At 44.7% G+C, this 19,456-nt stretch overlaps 1 protein-coding gene across 1 annotated transcript in view; it reads right to left on the reverse strand.

Moving 5' to 3' along the window:
* LOC311228175 (uncharacterized protein) overlaps positions 1-10,575 on the reverse strand; it is a gene marked incomplete at its 5' end in the record, with an annotated part of 85,444 nt that extends 74,869 nt beyond the window's left edge. Inside the window, one exon of the mRNA XM_084314086.1 lies at positions 10,557-10,575. Within this exon, the coding sequence (XP_084170212.1) occupies positions 10,557-10,575 (19 nt within the window). The remainder of the gene's footprint in view (positions 1-10,556) is intronic.
* Positions 10,576-19,456: the final 8,881 nt, after the last annotated feature.

Genomic DNA, 19,456 nt, shown 5'->3' on the forward strand with positions numbered 1-19,456 from the left:
CTTCTCCAAGACCCTCGAGGAACACATCCAGCATGTCCGCCGTGTGCTGGAGCGCCTCCTCCACAATCGGCTCTTCGTCAAGGCGGAGAAGTGCCGATTCCACTCCGACTCCGTCGATTACCTGGGCTTCATCGTGGAGAGAGGCTTGACCCGAGCTGATCCTCGCAAGATCCAGGCCGTGGAGGAATGGCCGGAACCCACCTCTCGGAAGGAGTTACAGAGCTTCCTCGGGTTCGCCAACTTCTACCGAAGGTTCATCCGGAACTACAGTCAAGTGGCGGAACCGCTTACCAGACTGACCTCTCCCGCCCTGCCGTTCGACTGGTCCCCAGCGGCGTGTGCTGCGTTCTGCTCCCTCAAGAAGAGGTTCACTTCCGCCCCGATCTTGCTCCATCCAGACCCAAGAGACAGTTCATCGTTGAGGTGGACGCCTCGGATACTGGACTGGGAGCTATCTTATCCCAGCGGTCGGCAACAGACCAGAAGGTACATCCGTGCGCCTTCTACTCGCGTCGGTTCCTCCCTGCCGAGAGGAACTATGACATCGGCAATCGGGAGCTGCTGGCGGTTGTGGCTGCCTTGGAGGAGTGGCGTCATTGGCTAGAGGGGGCCGAGGAGCCGTTTACCATTTGGACGGACCACAAGAACCTGACGTACATCCGTGCTTCCAAGCGCCTCAATGGCCGGCAGGCAAGATGGGCCAGCTTCCTCAGTCGGTTCGACTTCTCGCTGACGTTTTGCCCTGGTTCCCGCAACACGAAGGCCAACTCCCTGTCCCGGTTACACTCCAAGGGGGCTCCAACCACTGAGGACCCGACTCCCATCCTCCCAGAGGCCAGGGTGGTAGGAGTTGTCACCTTGGGCATCGAGGGGGTGGTAAGGCGTGCCCTACGCTTCCATCGCGCTCCAGGCAATGTACCGGTTCATCGACTCTTCGTCCTTGACTCGGTCCGGTCCCGGGTCCTCCAGTGGGGCCATACCAGCCGGTTCGCCTGCCACCCAGGCGTTCATCGCACATTCTCCTTCCTGGCTCGTCGATTCTGGTGGCCCACCATGAGGAACGACGTCAATGAGTTCGTACTGGCCTGCGCAGTCTGCGCCCGCAGCAAGGCCTCCCACCAGGCACCCTCCGGGCTATTACAGCCGCTTCCCATTCTGAGCCGTCCTTGGTCACATGTGGCGCTGGACTTCGTCACGGGTCTTCCCTCCTCCCAGGGGAACACGTGCCTTCTGACCGTGGTGGATCGGTTCAGCAAGGGGGTTCACCTCGTGGCCCTTCCCAAATTCCCTCGGCGGCCGAGACGGCGGACCTCCTGACACGCCACGTGTTTCGCCTCCATGGTTTTCCCCAGGACGTCGTCTCGGACCGGGGGCCCCAGTTCACTTCCCAGGTATGGCGGGCTTTTTGCAAGGGATTGGGGGCAACGGTCAGTCTTTCCTCTGGTTATCATCCCCAGACTAACGGACAAACGGAGAGGATGAACCAGAGTGTGGAGTCTGCTCTTCGGTGTGTGGCTGCCGAGAGACCAGCGTCTTGGAGCCGTTTCCTTCCCTGGGTCGAGTACTCCATCAACTCCATGGTCAGTTCCGCCACCGGCCTCTCACCCTTAGAGGTATCCCTGGGCTACCAACCCCCTCTTTTCCCTGCACAGGAGATGGAGGTGGCAGTTCCCTCCGTACAGGACCACCTCGACCGGTGCCGTCGGGTCTGGGAGATCGCCAGGACCGCGCTGCTCCGGTCATCAGAGCGTGCCTGTCGTGGGGCTGACCGGCGCCGGGTTCCTGCGCCGACGTACCACCCTGGGCAGAGGGTGTGGCTTTCCGCGAGGGACCTCCCACTTCGGTCCTCGGCCAAGAAACTTAACCCCCGGTTCGTCGGACCTTTCGAGGTTCTGAAGGTACTCAGTCCGGTGGCGGTGCGTCTTAAGCTTCCTGCGTCCATGCACATTCACCCCGTTTTCCATGTGTCCCGGGTTAAGCCTGTCTCTCTCAGTCCCCTGATGCCTCCTGCTCCGGAACCACCTCCTCCCAAGATGGTGGACGGTCACCCCCAGTGGCAGGTCCGCCGGTTGATGGGCGTTCGACGGCGGGGTCGGGGGTTCCAGTACCTGGTGGACTGGGAGGGGTACGGTCCGGAGGAACGGAGCTGGGTCTCCCGCCAGCTCATCGTGGATCCCGGCCTGATCACCGACTTCCATCGTGCCCATCCGGGCGAGCCGGGTCGGCCTGGTCGCCGGGTGGCTCCCGTGGAGGGGGGGGGTACTGTGAGGTTTGGTCCGCTCCCCACCCACACGCTCCGTTCCTTTAAGGTATTTTGTTGATTAATTGCATTCCCCGCCACACGCTCCGTTCCTGTAAGGTGCTGTGTTGATTGGTGCTCTCCCCACCACACGCTTCTGGAGCAATGATCAATTTCATCCCGCAGCTGTCACAGCTTGTCATCAGCGCCCTGTGGTTTTATATACCCTGATCCCCCTAATATCGATGTTGGATCGTTTTGAATATACTCCTGCTTTTGCCTTTCTTTCCCGTCGCTGTTCCCTGTCTGTTGCTCCCCAGGACTTTCGTGAAGTAATCCCTGTGGAGAACCTGATTCCCCGTACGAAGCTGCGCCTCGTTTATCTGCCCGCTTTACGCGTTGCGCTCTGGTGAGTTTTTGGAAACAGTTCTTTTTTGGATCACCAGTTTTTTGTGTGTTTGTGAAACACCGAAGAGATCCCGTTTTTGTTATACTGTTCTCACCTATTTTTGTGTTGGATTTACACTTTGGATTACCGTATTGTTTTTTCTCTGGACTCTGAGTGTATGACCTTGTAAGCCTTCTGCTCCGGTCGGCGCCCAAGAATCCTAGAATGCACTTCACTGATTGGTGCAACAGAGGCTTAACCCTTTGCTAACACTGCAGAGAGCCGCTGCACCTGCTGTACGTGTGTTTAAAACACAACAGGTGATGATTAAGCTTGTCTATTACGCTTAGACATGATTAAGTATGTTTATCGTATATGTCTGTATTGTACCTGTATATATATATATCTGTATATAACTGTATATATCTATAAGCTTACAGGCTATTCCTGCCGAAGGCCGGACCAGTGCAAATGCCCATGACATTGATGTATGATGTGAGGATCCTAGGGGATTTCCACAGAACAGTAATCCGTTTCAGTAAAACTGTTACTATTACTTTTTCAAGTTACTAACCATTGGAGTAGTGATGAGCCAATCGCAAGACACAGTTGAAAGAAGGAGTGTTTATCTTTGCTTGCAATATGATGCTACGGAACTGTGTATAAAAAGTAATGTTCGCACATGAAAAGCTCTCGGCTTGCTTTTGGCTCTTTTTTTGATCGCCCTTTTTGCTTTAAAGAACATGCAACTATATCTATACGTTTTATTGGAATAATTGTGCATTCTTTTGTATGAAAAACTATCTTCTCAGAACTTTGTAACTCTCCTTTTTATAATTAAAACTTCACTCTTTAAAAACTGGACCATCTCCTCGTGTTATTCTTCATAATACTGGTAAGCCACAAGATGACACTTTTTTAGCGCCTCTTTCAATGCCTTGCGGTGTATGAAGCTTGAAAAAGGCTGTTTCAAGAAAGAATACTTTTCCCTCAGATGGTATTCTAACACTTTTTGATGTTAGATTTACAAATCTACGCTTGGCGTTCAGCTCATCTTTTATGATGAATAATATATAGTATTATTGTCCTTCGGGAAGAAACATGACATAGAATACTGCATTCAGTATGTACAGGTTTTAGGTATACTGTGTAAAGATGTCTGTTTTTGCTCTAAGCAAGAGTAAAGAGGACAGAAATGTGTAATTTATTTACTCAAAGAAGGGGGTTTCGTGACAGCAACTATTCGGTAAATTACACCCTTAAAGACCATATCAACTGCATGAGATGTACACTCACCATTGACTATGGATTTACTATGAAATGATTAGCTGATGATTATTATTATTTGCATGCTAAATAAAATATAGGCCTTGCAACTCTCATCAAGTGTAGCAACCTTGACGGGGGGGACAAGGCGGGCATCAGACTCTCTGTGTTCGACGGACTTATCAGATTTGAGGGGGCCTGGAAGTCTTAGCGTGCAGGACGCTGTGCGCTGGACGGCCAGATCACCAGTTTATGGGTCTGTGAAACTGATCAAGAGGTTCTGGGGCTTACATCACAAACCTCATTAAGTTATATTTCAAGTGAAATTGATAACTAATTAGTAAACATATGACAGTGATTAGGATTGAAAATTTACTGGAGAACTTAGTGAGAGTAGCGACTCACTGGGGGATATCGAGCGGCGACAGGGTTTATCTCAAAGAGGTGTTGAGTTAGATAGAGGACCCTGTAGCTCTTAACAGTATGCTGTATTGTCCAGTGCTTACAGTTGAGTATTTAGAATCAGTATCAGGACTAAAAGTGTGGTATTGGTGCCTATTTTAGATTTTTTAAGTACTCCAACCTGTAGTGATGTCAGCATCAGTGATATTCAGCGTATCGGTCAACAGTAATGGCAGACTGAGATTCTTAAGCAGGATTCTCAGAGAATCTACCACCTCTGGGTTTGTTGTGTTGATTTCTATGTCAATATCATATTCATAGAGGACCGGTGGCTCTGTGAACAATAGAGTGTTATTGGAGTAGATGTTAGACAATTAAATAATAGAAAAAAGACAGGACTAAATCAAATTCATTAATGTCAAATAATGGAAACTTAGTTACTTGTGTATGGTTGGCAGAATCTTCCATCAGATGGGATTTGATTGATGCATCCACAGATGCCATTGATGACATTATCACATGCTCCATATGTTACACAACTGTTATATGACCAAGCAAACTCCTCCTCACATCTGCACTGGAATCCACTCGAATTTGTGAGGCACACTGGAATAAGGTGAAATAAAAATAAAATACATTGTTATTTCCATGAATAGAATGGTACTGAGGTAAACATTTTAAGGGTGCACCGATAGTGAATACTGGTATTGGATATTGCGTCGATTTCATAATAAAATGGAAAGATTCCTGATAATAAAATACGATATCAAGAACTGCATGTAAAATATCGGAAATTCATGCAAAGCAACTTCATTCTCTGCATTTTCTAAACAGAACCATAAAGAATCTATCTACAAGACATATTGATTATATATTCATTGTCTTTTCATCAAATGATCTCTAACTAATGGTCTTAGTCATTAACTTTGAGTAAAACTAATGAATTGGATCAGTACTCTGTATTGTCCAGTACTTACAGTTGAGTATTTAGAATCAGTATCAGGAGTAAAAGTGTGGTATTTGTGCCTATTTTAGATTGTTTAAGTACTCCAACCTGTAGTGATGTCAGCATCAGTGATATTCAGCGTATCGGTCAACAATAATGGCAGACTGAGATTCTTAAGCAGGATTCTCAGAGCATCTACCACCTCTGGGTTTGTTGTGTTGATTTCTATGTCAATATCATATTCATAGAGGACCGGTGGCTCTGTGAACAATAGAGTGTTATTGGAGTAGATGTTAGACAATTAAATAATAGAAAAAAGACAGGACTAAATCAAATTCATTAATGTCAAATAATGGAAACTTAGTTACGTGTGTATGGTCGGCAGAATCGTCCATCAGATGGGATTTGATTGATGCATCCACAGATGCCATTGATGACATTATCACATGCTCCATATGTTACACAACTGTTATATGACCAAGCAAACTCCTCCTCACATCTGCACTGGAATCCACTCGAATTTGTGAGGCACACTGGAATAAGGTGAAATAAAAATAAAATACATTGTTATTTCCATAAATAGAAGGGTACTGAGGTAAACATTTTAAGGGTGCACCGATAGTGAATACTGGTATTGGATATTGCGTCGATTTCATAATAAAATGGAAAGATTCCTGATAATAAAATACGATATCAAGAACTGCATGTAAAATATCGGAAATGCATGCAAATCAACTTCAACTGCCCGGTAGCAAAAACCAATAAAAACCTACAAAAACATAACTTGTCCGAAAGGACAAGTAACATTAAAAAATAAATAAAAATCTATCTAAAAGACACATTGATTATTCATTATCTTTTCATCAAATTACCTCTAACTAATGGTCTTAGTCATTAACTTTGAGTAAAACGAACGAATTGGATCGGTACTCTGTATTTATCCAGTACTTACAGTTGAGTATTTAGAATCAGTATCAGGAGTGAAAGTGTGGTATTGGTGCCTATTTTAGATTTTTCAAGTTATCCAACCTGTAGTGATGTCAGTAGAGGCTTCTTTTCTTCTCATCGAGAGAGATGTTGAGTTTGACTTTGATGAGTTTTTGTATCCTGCTTTATTATTTTCCTGGACTTGGAGCTTTCCCAAGCCAGTATTATTGTAACTCTTTTTTCTAATTAAAACAAACTTTGTTAATTACTTTATAAAATTTGTTGACCGAGTTGCTTTCACACTGGGAACAAGCCAATTCTACACCTGGGGTAAGCATGATTTTTTATTAAGACGTCCTGGAAAAGCCATTTAACAAAACAGATTCAATTAATTGCTTTGACTGCTTCTAGCCATTTATACCTTTATGGCTATTCAGTATTTTCACGTCTGTACTCTGATTATGGTCCTATTGCTAGACTCTGATTAGGTTCCCCTTGTATTGAGCGTGTCCGACTTGGTCTATAATTCAATGTATATTCAATTTATATTGTTAAATATTAAAAAGTAACGCTGTGATTATGATTGCTCAATGAAAAGAGTTTCTCCCAAGCAGACATTCTGTTTATTACAACAAAAGAGGATTAACAAACTGTTGAAGTGCCACTAACTACAGTTACCCTTTTTGTATTGACATCCTGTTCCCCCTCACATATGTTATTAGGACAGTGACCTCTGTCCCAGACAAGACCTCTGGTTTGGGAATAGCACTGCAAAAGACCAAAGCAGACTACAAAGAGTGACACGTTCAGCCGAACGCACAATTGGAGGGGGGCTCCCCACCCTCCAGAACATTTACTACAAGCGTTGCAAGGGGAAGGCTAAGAGAATTATTAAGGACTCGAGCCACCCGAACAACTGCCTCTTTGAACTGCTGCCGTCAGGCAAGCGATACAGGAGTCTCAAGGCGAGCACAGAAAGACTCAGAAGTAGCTTCTATCCCCAGGCCATCAGGCTGCTAAACGAACAATGAATGAACACTACACAACAACAACCACCAAACACACATAGCACACACATCCACACGCACACACTCACTTTAAACAAACACACTGTAGCACCCACTCCACACACTTTATAGCACACACCCACTTTAAACAAACACACTGTAGCACCCACTCCCCACACTTTATATTTATGGATGAAGGATTGCACTACAACTCGTACACCTTACTGTAAATTGTACCTAAAATTGTACCTCATCCCATTTCTGCTTTGCACTAGATAGTACTGTACATTAGTACACTGCATAGTATTGTGTATTGTATATTATATGGTAACTCAGAACATTGTACATATGTCTATACCGAACACTGTGACCTCATTTTCTTCTTCTAAATTCATGCTATATTATGTTATTATGTTATTTGATACTATCTTGTCTAGCACAGTCTCTGGAGCGTAACAGTAAGAAGCATTTTGTATGAAAGTATTCTGTACTTCTGTATGACAACTATTAAAGAACTTGAGAACTTGTGCCTACTTTCTTTCACCGTTGATGATATGATTAAAGAACTTATCTATATATTACATGTATATCACAGCAGTGCAATTGTTCCGTTCTGTGAGGTTTGGTCCGCTCCCCACCCACACGCTCCGTTCCTTTAAGGTATTTTGTTGATTAATTGCATTCCCCGCCACACGCTCCGTTCCTGTAAGGTGCCGTGTTGATTGGTGCTCTCCCCACCACACGCTTCTGGAGCAATGATCAATTTCATCCCGCAGCTGTCACAGCTTGTCATCAGCGCCCTGTGGCTTTATATACCCTGATCCCCCTAATATCGATGTTGGATTGTTTTGAATATACTCCTGCTTTTGCCTTTCTTTCCCGTCCCTGTTCCCTGTCTGTTGCTCCCCAGGACTTTCGTGAAGTAATCCCTCTGGAGAACCTGATTCCCCGTACGAAGCTGCGCCTCGTTTATCTGCCCGCTTTACGCGTTGCGCTCTGGTGAGTTTTTGGAAACAGTTCTTTTTTGGATCACCAGTTTTTTGTGTGTTTGTGAAACACCGAAGATATCCCGTTTTTGTTATACTGTTCTCACCTATTTTTGTGTTGGATTTACACTTTGGATTACCGTATTGTTTTTTCTCTGGACTCTGCTAAACTGTGTGTGTTACACCGAAGATCAAGTCACTTGGATATTTATTTGGATCAGTCACCTCTCTGTTTCTGTTGTGCGCTGGGCTAACTCAGATTTCTCTCTCTCTCCGTTTCCACCTGGAGTGAAAGCTGGGAGGATCTGCAGAGCGGCTTCAGACGTCACAAGCTAATTCCTCACCACCACCTACTGGGAGAATCTGCAGAGCCGCAACAATCTTCACATGCCAGATTCCCCGTTTTGTTCTGTTGCTCAACTTAATTCAACCTTGTGACTCTGAGAATAAATACGCCCTTGCTTTGGCTAACTCTGAAACAACTCTCTCTGTGCCGTTGCGCTTGAGGTCGGTTACAAACCCTAACATTACGATCCAACCATGACGACCCCAGCTGACACAGAGAGAGTCAGAACAGCACTGGCAGTCCAGATAGAGTTAACCAAGGGCCATAGCCTACAGCTAGATGCGGCTGCGGCTGCTGTACAGGAACTCCGAGAGCAGGTCCTGCCTATTCAGGGGTCCCTGGGCTCTCTGGCTAGCCAGCAGTCTAGTATTCTCCTCCACTTACAAACGCTGAGTGAAACCGTTAACACCTTGCTTTTAACCCCACTTCCCAGGAGCCTTGGCCGGAGCATCACCCGCAGCCCTGGCAGGCCCCGCGCCTCCCGATCCCGCACATCGGGAGCCCCGTCTCTCCGAACCACGGTTGTTCGACGGTAACTTCGAGGATTGTGCCACATTCATCATGCAATGTGAGTTGGTTTTTCGTCATCAACCCAGTCGTTTCACTTCAAGGGGAGCCCGAGTGGCTTACATGACTAACTTGCTCTCAGGCCGGGCAGCCCAGTGGGTCACTGCCTCCTGGGCAATGGGGGCAGATTTCTGTTTTTCCTACCCAGACTTCGTGGCTGAGCTCCGCAGGGTTTTCCACCACCCAGCCCGTGGCCAGGACCCTGGAGCCCGGTTGGGTACCTTCCGGCAGGGCAGTGGCGGGGTTACCGACTACGTGCTGGAGTTCAGACTGGCGGCTACGGAGAGCGGTTGGAACGATCAAGCACTTCGTCTTACCTTCATGAGGGGGCTCAACGACGCAGTCAGGGACCAGCTCGCGACCCGTGGGGAACCTGAGTCCCTCGAGGACCTGTTCGGCCTCGCCATTCGCATCGACGGACGCCTCCAGGAGAGAAGACGTGAGAGAACCCGACAGGGACCTCCAGAGGTACTCCGGACCCCCCGTACTCTGCTAAACTGTGTGTGTTACACCGAAGATCAAGTCACTTGGATATTTATTTGGATCAGTCACCTCTCTGTTTCTGTTGTGCGCTGGGCTAACTAAGATTTCTCTCTCTCTCCGTTTCCACCGGGAGTGAAAGCTGGGAGGATCTGCAGAGCGGCTTCAGACGTCACAAGCTAATTCCTCACCACCACCTACTGGGAGAATCTGCAGAGCCGCAACAATCTTCACATGCCAGATTCCCCGTTTTGTTCTGTTGCTCAACTTAATTCAACCTTGTGACTCTGAGAATAAATAAGCCCTTGCTTTGGCTAACTCTGAAACAACTCTCTCTGTGCCGTTGCGCTTGAGGTCGGTTACAAACCCTAACACGTTCTCTGTTAATACTGTGTGCTTCAGGACTGTGTGATTCCACGGGGTGATTCCCTCCCCCGGACAGGTCCTATAATCTTCTGCAGGGCACATTCCAGCAGAATGAGGAGGACAGTTACGCTTTGTGCCTACACTACGTTCACTGTGTGTATAAACGTATAAACTAAAATGATCAGTGTATGTTGATTGCACATGTTAAATAAACTAGAAAGTGTGTTGATATTATAATACATAAGATTGGTTCCGCCATGTTGTGGTAGTACCCGGACCGAGGACCGGGGTACAGGAAGAGAGTTGATGTACGGATGCACAACAGAGACAGTGCCTTGATGTACGGATAGACAACGTAAATAAAAGCCAGTAAAGAAACCCTAGCCTAGCCTGTTTATTCCTAGTTAGGAATACTGGAAACAACAAACATAACATGGTGTCAGATAATGGAACTGGCGACGCAGAGTTGAATCGACGTCAAGAAGGAATGTGCTGGATTCCGATGGCACAAATGTGCGCACTGCTAGCGAGAGGATCAGCATGCGAGCATGTCTAGTGAAAGTGAAAGTGATCAAGCTAACAACGTGAGTGAAAACGTTTCAACCAATCAAGAAGGAGACCAAGAAAATCCTGCACCCGTAGTGTTTCCCGTCATGGATAAGCTCAGTCCTCCCACACCCATGCAGTTCAGTGGCAATCTTGCTGATAATTGGAAGAGATTTAAGCAGAGATTTAGTATTTACTTGGCTGCAAGTGGGGCGGGGGGAGGAGATGAGAACAGAAAAGCGGCTATATTTTTGCATGTAATAGGAGAAGATGCATTGGATATTTACAACAGCTTTCAGATAGATGAGGGAAATATAACATTGACTGAGCTAGTGACAAAGTTTGAGGAGTACTTTGTGCCCAGTAAAAATGTCACTTTTGAGAGATATAAGTTTTTCTCTGCCAGTCAGAAAACAGGTGACAGTTTTGATCAGTACTTAACTGAACTACTTACGTTGAGCAAGTCATGTGAATTTGAAGATTTAAGAAACTCATTAGTCAGAGATAGAATAATATGTGGAATTCCTGATAATGGGCTCAGAGAAAGATTACTACGTGAACATGATTTAACGCTAGAGAAAACAGTTCACATGTGCAGAGCAGCAGAAACCACTTGTGCACAAGCAAAGGAGCTGCGCACGGATGAGTCGGCAGCAGTGCATGCCGTGAAAAGAGAGGGACAGCGCCCAAAACAGTTTGTAAAACAAAAGCCTACAGAGCAAAGTCCCAGGAGTCCAAACAGTAGATGTGGAAGATGTGGAGGCAATCATATGTCTAGGGCATGCCCTGCTTATGGGAAAGTCTGCCACAAGTGTGGGAAGGATAACCACTTTGCGAAGTATTGCAGAGCTGAGGCTTCAGGGATGAAAGTGAACACAGTGGAAGAAGAGCCAGAGGAGTTCTTTGTGGACTCAGTAGTACAGTCTAGCATGGCAGAGGCGGCAGAATGGATAGTCCCATTAACTGTGAATGAGACCATAATTCCATTTAAGGTAGACACTGGTGCACAGGTCAACCTGTTGTCCATAGACGATTACAGGACCCTCACAGTTAAGAGCAAAATACACCCTGTGAAAGTAAAAGTGACTGGTTATACAGGAGAGACTGTTCCAGTTAAGGGGTGTTGTGTAGTGACTCTAAAGCACAAGGGACAGCAGTTAAGGGCACAGGTGCTCATAGTAGAGAAGAGCGTACAGCCAATCCTAGGTCTGAGTACTTGTGAAAAGCTTGACTTAGTGAGGAGGGTGTTTGTAGTGAATTCCCAGACTAGCACAGACCACAAAGCAGTCATGCAGGAGTACAGCGATGTCTTTGAAGGACTAGGATGCTTGCCTGGTGAGCACAAGATATGTGTGGATGACACAGTGACTCCTGTAGTGCATGCATGCAGAAAGATTCCATTTGCACTGAGAGACAAACTCAAAAAGGAGTTAGCCCGCATGGAGAAGATGGGCGTCATAAAGAAAATAGATGAGCCAACAGATTGGGTGAGCTCACTAGTAGTATTGACGAAGACAAATGGATCTCTACGCACCTGTCTCGATCCACGGGATCTAAACAGGGCTATAAAGCGTGAGCATTTCAAGCTTCCAACAAGAGAAGAGATCATGTCACAGTTTGCCGGTGCTAAATGGTTCTCTCTGAGTGCCCGTCTCCTGGCGCTGACTAAGGTGATGGATGCCTCGGGGTCTCGGCCAAGATTGTAGTGACTGCTCTACATGCACCTCCGAGGCCTTGGATCAGTTATTCACCGCCGTCTGTCCGTGGTCCTGTCAACTGATTAACAGTATTAACAGACTGTTAACAGATTAACAGTCAATGCGGTTTCATTGCTGGGTTAAGTACTTCCATTTCTATTCACATAATACGCCTACTTCATATATCTACTCCATTCACATATATGCCTACCACTTGTATCTATTGCTATGTCCGCCTACTACAATCTCATGAGCTGTCTAACGCCTGTCCCGTCTCCCTGTCTCCCTATGACTTGCTGTCCTGGAGTGTTGACCGGAGTGTTGGACGTCCCGTGACGAAGGCCGGGAGGTTGCGACCCCCTCTGCGTGCCCCCTTGTCTCCGGAGGTCTCGTAGTGGTGACCGGAGTGCCGGATGTCCCGCGATGATGTCGGGGAGTTCGTGACCCTCTCTGCGCCGCCCCCTATCTCCCTGTCTCCGGCTGTCCCTGAGCAATGACCGGAGTGTTAAATGTCCCTTGACTAAGACGGGGAGGACGTGACCCTCTTTGCGCCGCCCCTGTGCCTCAAATAGATTGCTATCAGCTCTATCTTTAATCTTTCAAAATGTTCAGTTGCTATCGCTATTAGCTCTATCTTTAATTTTTCAAAATGTACAGTTGCTATTGCACGCACTCATCTGTGTTCCACTACACACATGAGTGCATGCTTACCAACTGTCCGTCTGCAACACTACTATCACCAACATCTAAGAAGGGAGATCCCCCCTTGAATGGCCCTTCTAAGGTTTCTCTCCTCCACACTGCCTGTGGAGCTTTTTTTCCCCTATTGTTAGGTTTTAGTGAGTTTTTCCTTACCTTCGCGTGGGGTATGTCTGGGAGTGCTTGCATTCTTTCATTTATTTGCATCCATCTAAAAATGTTTGCACCTTATGGTGTTCTTGTTCTGTTCTTGACTTATTGTTATGTTTTCTTCTTGACTTGTTTAAAGAAGATCTGTACGGCCCATGGGGACATTAACGTGTGTTGTCGGGCCCTATAAATAAATTTGATTTGATTTGATTTGATTTAGCAAGCTGGATGCGTCAACAGGCTTCTGGCAGATGAAGCTGGATGAGGCAAGCTCAAAACTGTGCACGTTCAATACACCAGAAGGAAGGTTTCGCTTTCTGCGTTTATTTTACGGTATTCTGTCTGCGCCCGAAGTTTACCACAAGACAATCCATATGATCTATGAGCACATAGAGGGAGTGGAGACCATGATGGATGACATCATCGTGTGGGGATCCACAAGAGAAGAACATGATGCACGGCTGAGGGAAGTACTGGATCTGACACGCAAGTCCAATCTGAAATTAAACCGAGACAAGTGTGAGTTTGCAGTGAAAAGCCTTACCTTTGTGGGAGATGTGATTTCAGAGCAAGGTGTCAAGCCGGATCCAAGGAAGACGTCGGCCATAGTGAACATGGAACATCTACAGAGCAAAGAAGATGTGAGGAGATTTCTGGGAATGGTCACATACTTGGCTAAGTTTATCCCCCAGTTGTCTGCCCAGTCAGCACCACTCAGAGGGCTTCTAGAGCAGAAGAACGAGTGGGAATGGTCTCATGAGCAGGAAGAATGCTTCAAAATGCTAAAAGAGATCTTAACCAAGGAACCAGTGCTCAAGTTTTATGACCCAGAACGGAGCACTAGGATATCGGCAGATGCTTCTCAGTACGGCCTAGGTGCAGTACTGCTACAGATGTATGACAACAGCTGGCAGCCCGTAGCCTACGCATCTCGTGCATTGACAAGTGCTGAAGTTAGATATGCACAAATAGAAAAGGAACTTTTAGCCAGCACATATGCATGTGAACGTTTCCATCAGTACATATACGGAAAGGCTTTTGAAGTGGAAACAGACCACAAGCCCCTAGTATCAATAATGGCCAAGCCCCTCAATGATTGTCCTCTGAGGATTCAGCGACTGTCAATCAGACTGCAGAAATATGATGTGAACATGGTCTATACACCAGGAAAATTCATGTTTACTGCTGACACGCTCTCACGCGCAGTCAACAAAATGGAAAGTCCAAATGAACAGAAAAGCATAGAAATACAAGCCTATGTTGACATGATTGTCACATCACTTCCTGTGTCTGCTGAGCGAACAGAGAAGATCAGGAAAGCAACTGAACTAGATGACACAATGAAAGAGCTCAAGAAGACCATACTGAAAGGGTGGCCTGAGCAAAAGCGTGAATGCCCGCGTCAGATCCAAGATTACTGGGCATGCAGATCAGAGCTCTCAGTTGCTAATGAAATTGTTTTCAAAGGAAGCAAGTTTGTCATCCCGGCATCCATGCGCAAGGAAATGCTGCAGAAAGTGCATGAGGGACATTTGGGTGAGGAAAAATGTAAACGTAGAGCGCGTGAAGTAATGTACTGGCCAAGACTCAACCAAGACATCAGCCACACCACAGCTGCATGTGAAATATGTCTCACCTACAGGTCTAAACAACAAGCAGAGCCGCTCATGACCCACCCTGTACCTGATCGCCCGTACCAGAAGGTCGGAGTCGATTTGTTTGACTGTAACGGTAAAAGCAACATTGTAGTCACAGATTACTACTCCAACTACCCGGAAGTTGTAACACTGCAGTCAACATCCAGCAAAACAGTCATAGCCTACCTTAAAACAGTCTTCGCAAGACATGGAGTTCCCTGTGAGCTGTTTTCAGATAATGGGCCACAGTTTTCCAGCAGCGAGTTTGCTTCGTTTGCAGAGGACTGGGGTTTTCACCACGCCACCTCAAGCCCGAACTACCCGAGATCCAATGGGCTCGCAGAGAGTTCAGTCAAGATCGTCAAGGCCCTCATGAAGAAGGCTCAAGATGGACAGGAGGAGTTCCAGAGGAGTCTGATGATATACAGGAGTGCCCCATTGGAAAATGGTTTGTCCCCAGCCCAGATGCTGATGGGAAGGCGCTTACGCACTAACCTTCCTATCCATGAGAACCTGTTGACACCAGAAGGAGCGCACAAAATCAGCTCAAGGAAACAAGAACAAAAAGAGAAACACAAATTGCAACATGACAAGAAGGCAAAACACTTACCAAGCCTCAAGCCAGACGATACAGTCCGTATCCTGGATCACACAACAGGCACATGGAGACAAGGAGGACGCGTGCAAAGAGAAGTTTCACCACGCTCATACCAGATCCAGACAGACCATGGTGCTTCTCTGAGACGAAACCGTGTGGATTTGAGACCACAGGTGACAGTCCCAGAGACAGACTCTCAACAACGAAGCACTGCAGAGGTGTTAGATGCTCCCAGGAGTGAGCAGTTTTGTCAGAGTTCCCCAGACCGCAGTGACTCTGTCATGCCAAAAGGGGGCAGTACGCCCTCTGAGACCTGCTGCAGGCCTAAAAGGACTGTTAAACCTCCTGAGAGACTTATTGCACAGTGCTGAAAGGCATGTGGACTGTGGACGTGGATAGGGTAAAGAAAAGAGGACACTTGATGATGAAGGTTAAATGAAACAGAAAATGTAAAAAAAAAAAAAGGATTTGTAAAGAAAGATTTGATGCATATGCTTATTGTTTGAATGCATACGTTCATGTTTAAAATTTATGTTTATTATTGGAATGTACAGGTTTAAGAACAGTCTGAAACGAACGTTTTGTTATAGACGACTACAGGAAAAGAACAATTTGTTTCTGTTTAAAAGAAGGGAAGATGTGTTGATATTATAATACATAAGATTGGTTCCGCCATGTTGTGGTAGTACCCGGACCGAGGACCGGGGTACAGGAAGAGAGTTGATGTACGGATGCACAACAGAGACAGTGCCTTGATGTACGGATAGACAACATAAATAAAAGCCAGTAAAGAAACCCTAGCCTAGCCTGTTTATTCCTAGTTAGGAATACTGGAAACAACAAACATAACAGAAAGTATAATCAATACTTGCATACTATATACATACTGCCAAGCAGGAAGGCAGTATATTCAGCTTGATACTCAGGGCGCTTATCTTTCCCTCCCTGAATGTATGACCTTGTAAGCCTTCTGCTCCGGTCGGCGCCCAAGAATCCTAGAATGCACTTCACTGATTGGTGCAACAGAGGCTTAACCCTTTGCTAACACTGCAGAGAGCCGCTGCACTTGCTGTACGTGTGTTTAAAACACAACAGTTGATGATTAAGCTTGTCTATTACGCTTAGACATGATTAAGTATGTTTATCGTATATGTCTGTATTGTACCTGTATATATATATATCTGTATATACCTGTATATATCTAGAAGCTTACAGGCTATTCCTGCTGAAGGCCGGACCAGTGCAAATGCCCATGACATTGATGTATGATGTGAGGGAGGGGATTTCCACAGAACAGTAATCCGTTTCAGTAAAACTGTTACTATTACTTTTTCAAGTTACTAACCATTGGAGTAGTGATGAGCCAATGGCAAGACACAGTTGAAAGAAGGAGTGTTTATCTTTGCTTGCAATATGATGCTACGGAACTGTGTATAAAAAGTAATGTTCGCACATGAAAAGCTCTCGGCTTGCTTTTGGCTCTTTTTTTGATCGCCCTTTTTGCTTTAAAGAACATGCAACTATATCTATACGTTTTATTGGAATAATTGTGCATTCTTTTGTATGAAAAACTATCTTCTCAGAACTTTGTAACTCTCCTTTTTATAATTAAAACTTCACTCTTTAAAAACTGGACCATCTCCTTGTGTTATTCTTCATAATACTGGTAAGCCACAAGATGACACTTTTTTAGCGCCTCTTTCAATGCCTTGCGGTGTATGAAGCTTGAAAAAGGCTGTTTCAAGAAAGAATACTTTTCCCTCAGATGGTATTCTAACACTTTTTGATGTTAGATTTACAAATCTACGCTTGGCGTTCAGCTCATCTTTTATGATGAATAATATATAGTATTATTGTCCTTCGGGAAGAAACATGACATAGAATACTGCATTCAGTATGTACAGGTTTTAGGTATACTGTGTAAAGATGTCTGTTTTTGCTCTAAGCAAGAGTAAAGAGGACAGAAATGTGTAATTTATTTACTCAAAGAAGGGGGTTTCGTGACAGCAACTATTCGGTAAATTACACCCTTAAAGACCATATCAACTGCATGAGATGTACACTCACCATTGACTATGGATTTACTATGAAATGATTAGCTGATGATTATTATTATTTGCATGCTAAATAAAATATAGGCCTTGCAACTCTCATCAAGTCTAGCAACCTTGACGGGGGGGACAAGGCGGGCATCAGACTCTCTGTGTTCGACGGACTTATCAGATTTGAGGGGGCCTGGAAGTCTTAGCGTGCAGGACGCTGTGCGCTGGACGGCCAGATCACCAGTTTATGGGTCTGTGAAACTGATCAAGAGGTTCTGGGGCTTACATCACAAACCTCATTAAGTTATATTTCAAGTGAAATTGATAACTAATTAGTAAACATATGAGAGTGATTAGGATTGAAAATGTACTGGAGAACTTAGTGAGAGTAGCGACTCACTGGGGGATATCGAGCGGCGACAGGGTTTATCTCAAAGAGGTGTTGAGTTAGATAGAGGACCCTGTAGCTCTTAACAGTATGCTGTATTGTCCAGTGCTTACAGTTGAGTATTTAGAATCAGTATCAGGACTAAAAGTGTGGTATTGGTGCCTATTTTAGATTTTTTAAGTACTCCAACCTGTAGTGATGTCAGCATCAATGATATTCAGCGTATCGGTCAACAGTAATGGCAGACTGAGATTCTTAAGCAGGATTCTCAGAGCATCTACCACCTCTGGGTTTGTTGTGTTGATTTCTATGTCAATATCATATTCATAGAGGACCGGTGGCTCTGTGAACAATAGAGTGTTATTGGAGTAGATGTTAGACAATTAAATAATAGAAAAAAGACAGGACTAAATCAAATTCATTAATGTCAAATAATGGAAACTTAGTTACTTGTGTATGGTTGGCAGAATCGTCCATCAGATGGGATTTGATTTATGCATCCACAGATGCCATTGATGATATTATCACATGCTCCATATGTTACACAACTGTTATATGACCAAGCAAACTCCTCCTCACATCTGCACTGGAATCCACTAGAATTTGTGAGGCACACTGGAATAAGGTGAAATAAAAATAAAATACATTGTTATTTCCATAAATAGAAGGGTACTGAGGTAAACATTTTAAGGGTACACCGATAGTGATACTGGTATTGGATATTGCATCGATTTCATGATAAAATGGAAAGATTCCTGATAATAAAATACGATATCAAGAACTGCATGTAAAATATCGGAAATTCATGCGAAGCAACTTCATTCTCTGCATTTTCTAAACAGAACCATAAAGAATCTATCTACAAGACACATATTGATTATATATTCATTATCTTTTCATCAAATTACCTCTAAGTAATGGTCTTAGTCATTAACTTTGAGTAAAACGAATGAATTGGATCAGTACTCTGTATTGTCCAGTACTTACATTTGAGTATTTAGAATCAGTATCAGGAGTAAAAGTGTGGTATTTGTGCCTATTTTAGATTTTTTAAGTACTCCAACCTGTAGTGATGTCAGCATCAGTGATATTCAGCGTATCGGTCAACAGTAATGGCAGACTGAGATTCTTAAGCAGGATTCTCAGAGAATCTACCACCTCTGGGTTTGTTGTGTTGATTTCTATGTCAATATCATATTCATAGAGGACCGGTGGCTCTGTGAACAATAGAGTGTTATTGGAGTAGATGTTAGACAATTAAATAATAGAAAAAAGACAGGACTAAATCAAATTTGTCAAATAATGGAAACTTAGTTACTTGTGTATGGTTGGCAGAATCGTCCATCAGATGGGATTTGATTGATGCATCCACAGATGCCATTGATGATATTATCACATGCTCCATATGTTACACAACTGTTATATGACCAAGCAAACTCCTCCTCACATCTGCACTGGAATCCACTAGAATTTGTTAGGCACACTGGAATAAGGTGAAATAAAAATAAAATACATTGTTATTTCCATAAATAGAAGGGTACTGAGGTAAACATTTTAAGGGTACACCGATAGTGATACTGGTATTGGATATTGCATCGATTTCATGATAAAATGGAAAGATACCTGATAATAAAATATGATATCAAGAACTGCATGTAAAATATCGGAAATTCATGCGAAGCAACTTCATTCTCTGCATTTTCTAAACAGAACCATAAAGAATCTATCTACAAGACACATATTGATTATATATTCATTATCTTTTCATCAAATGACCTC

Source organism: Notolepis coatsorum (genome assembly GCF_963971535.1).
Source record: "Notolepis coatsorum genome assembly, chromosome: 5".
Taxonomy (NCBI): Eukaryota; Metazoa; Chordata; class Actinopteri; order Aulopiformes; family Paralepididae; genus Notolepis; species Notolepis coatsorum.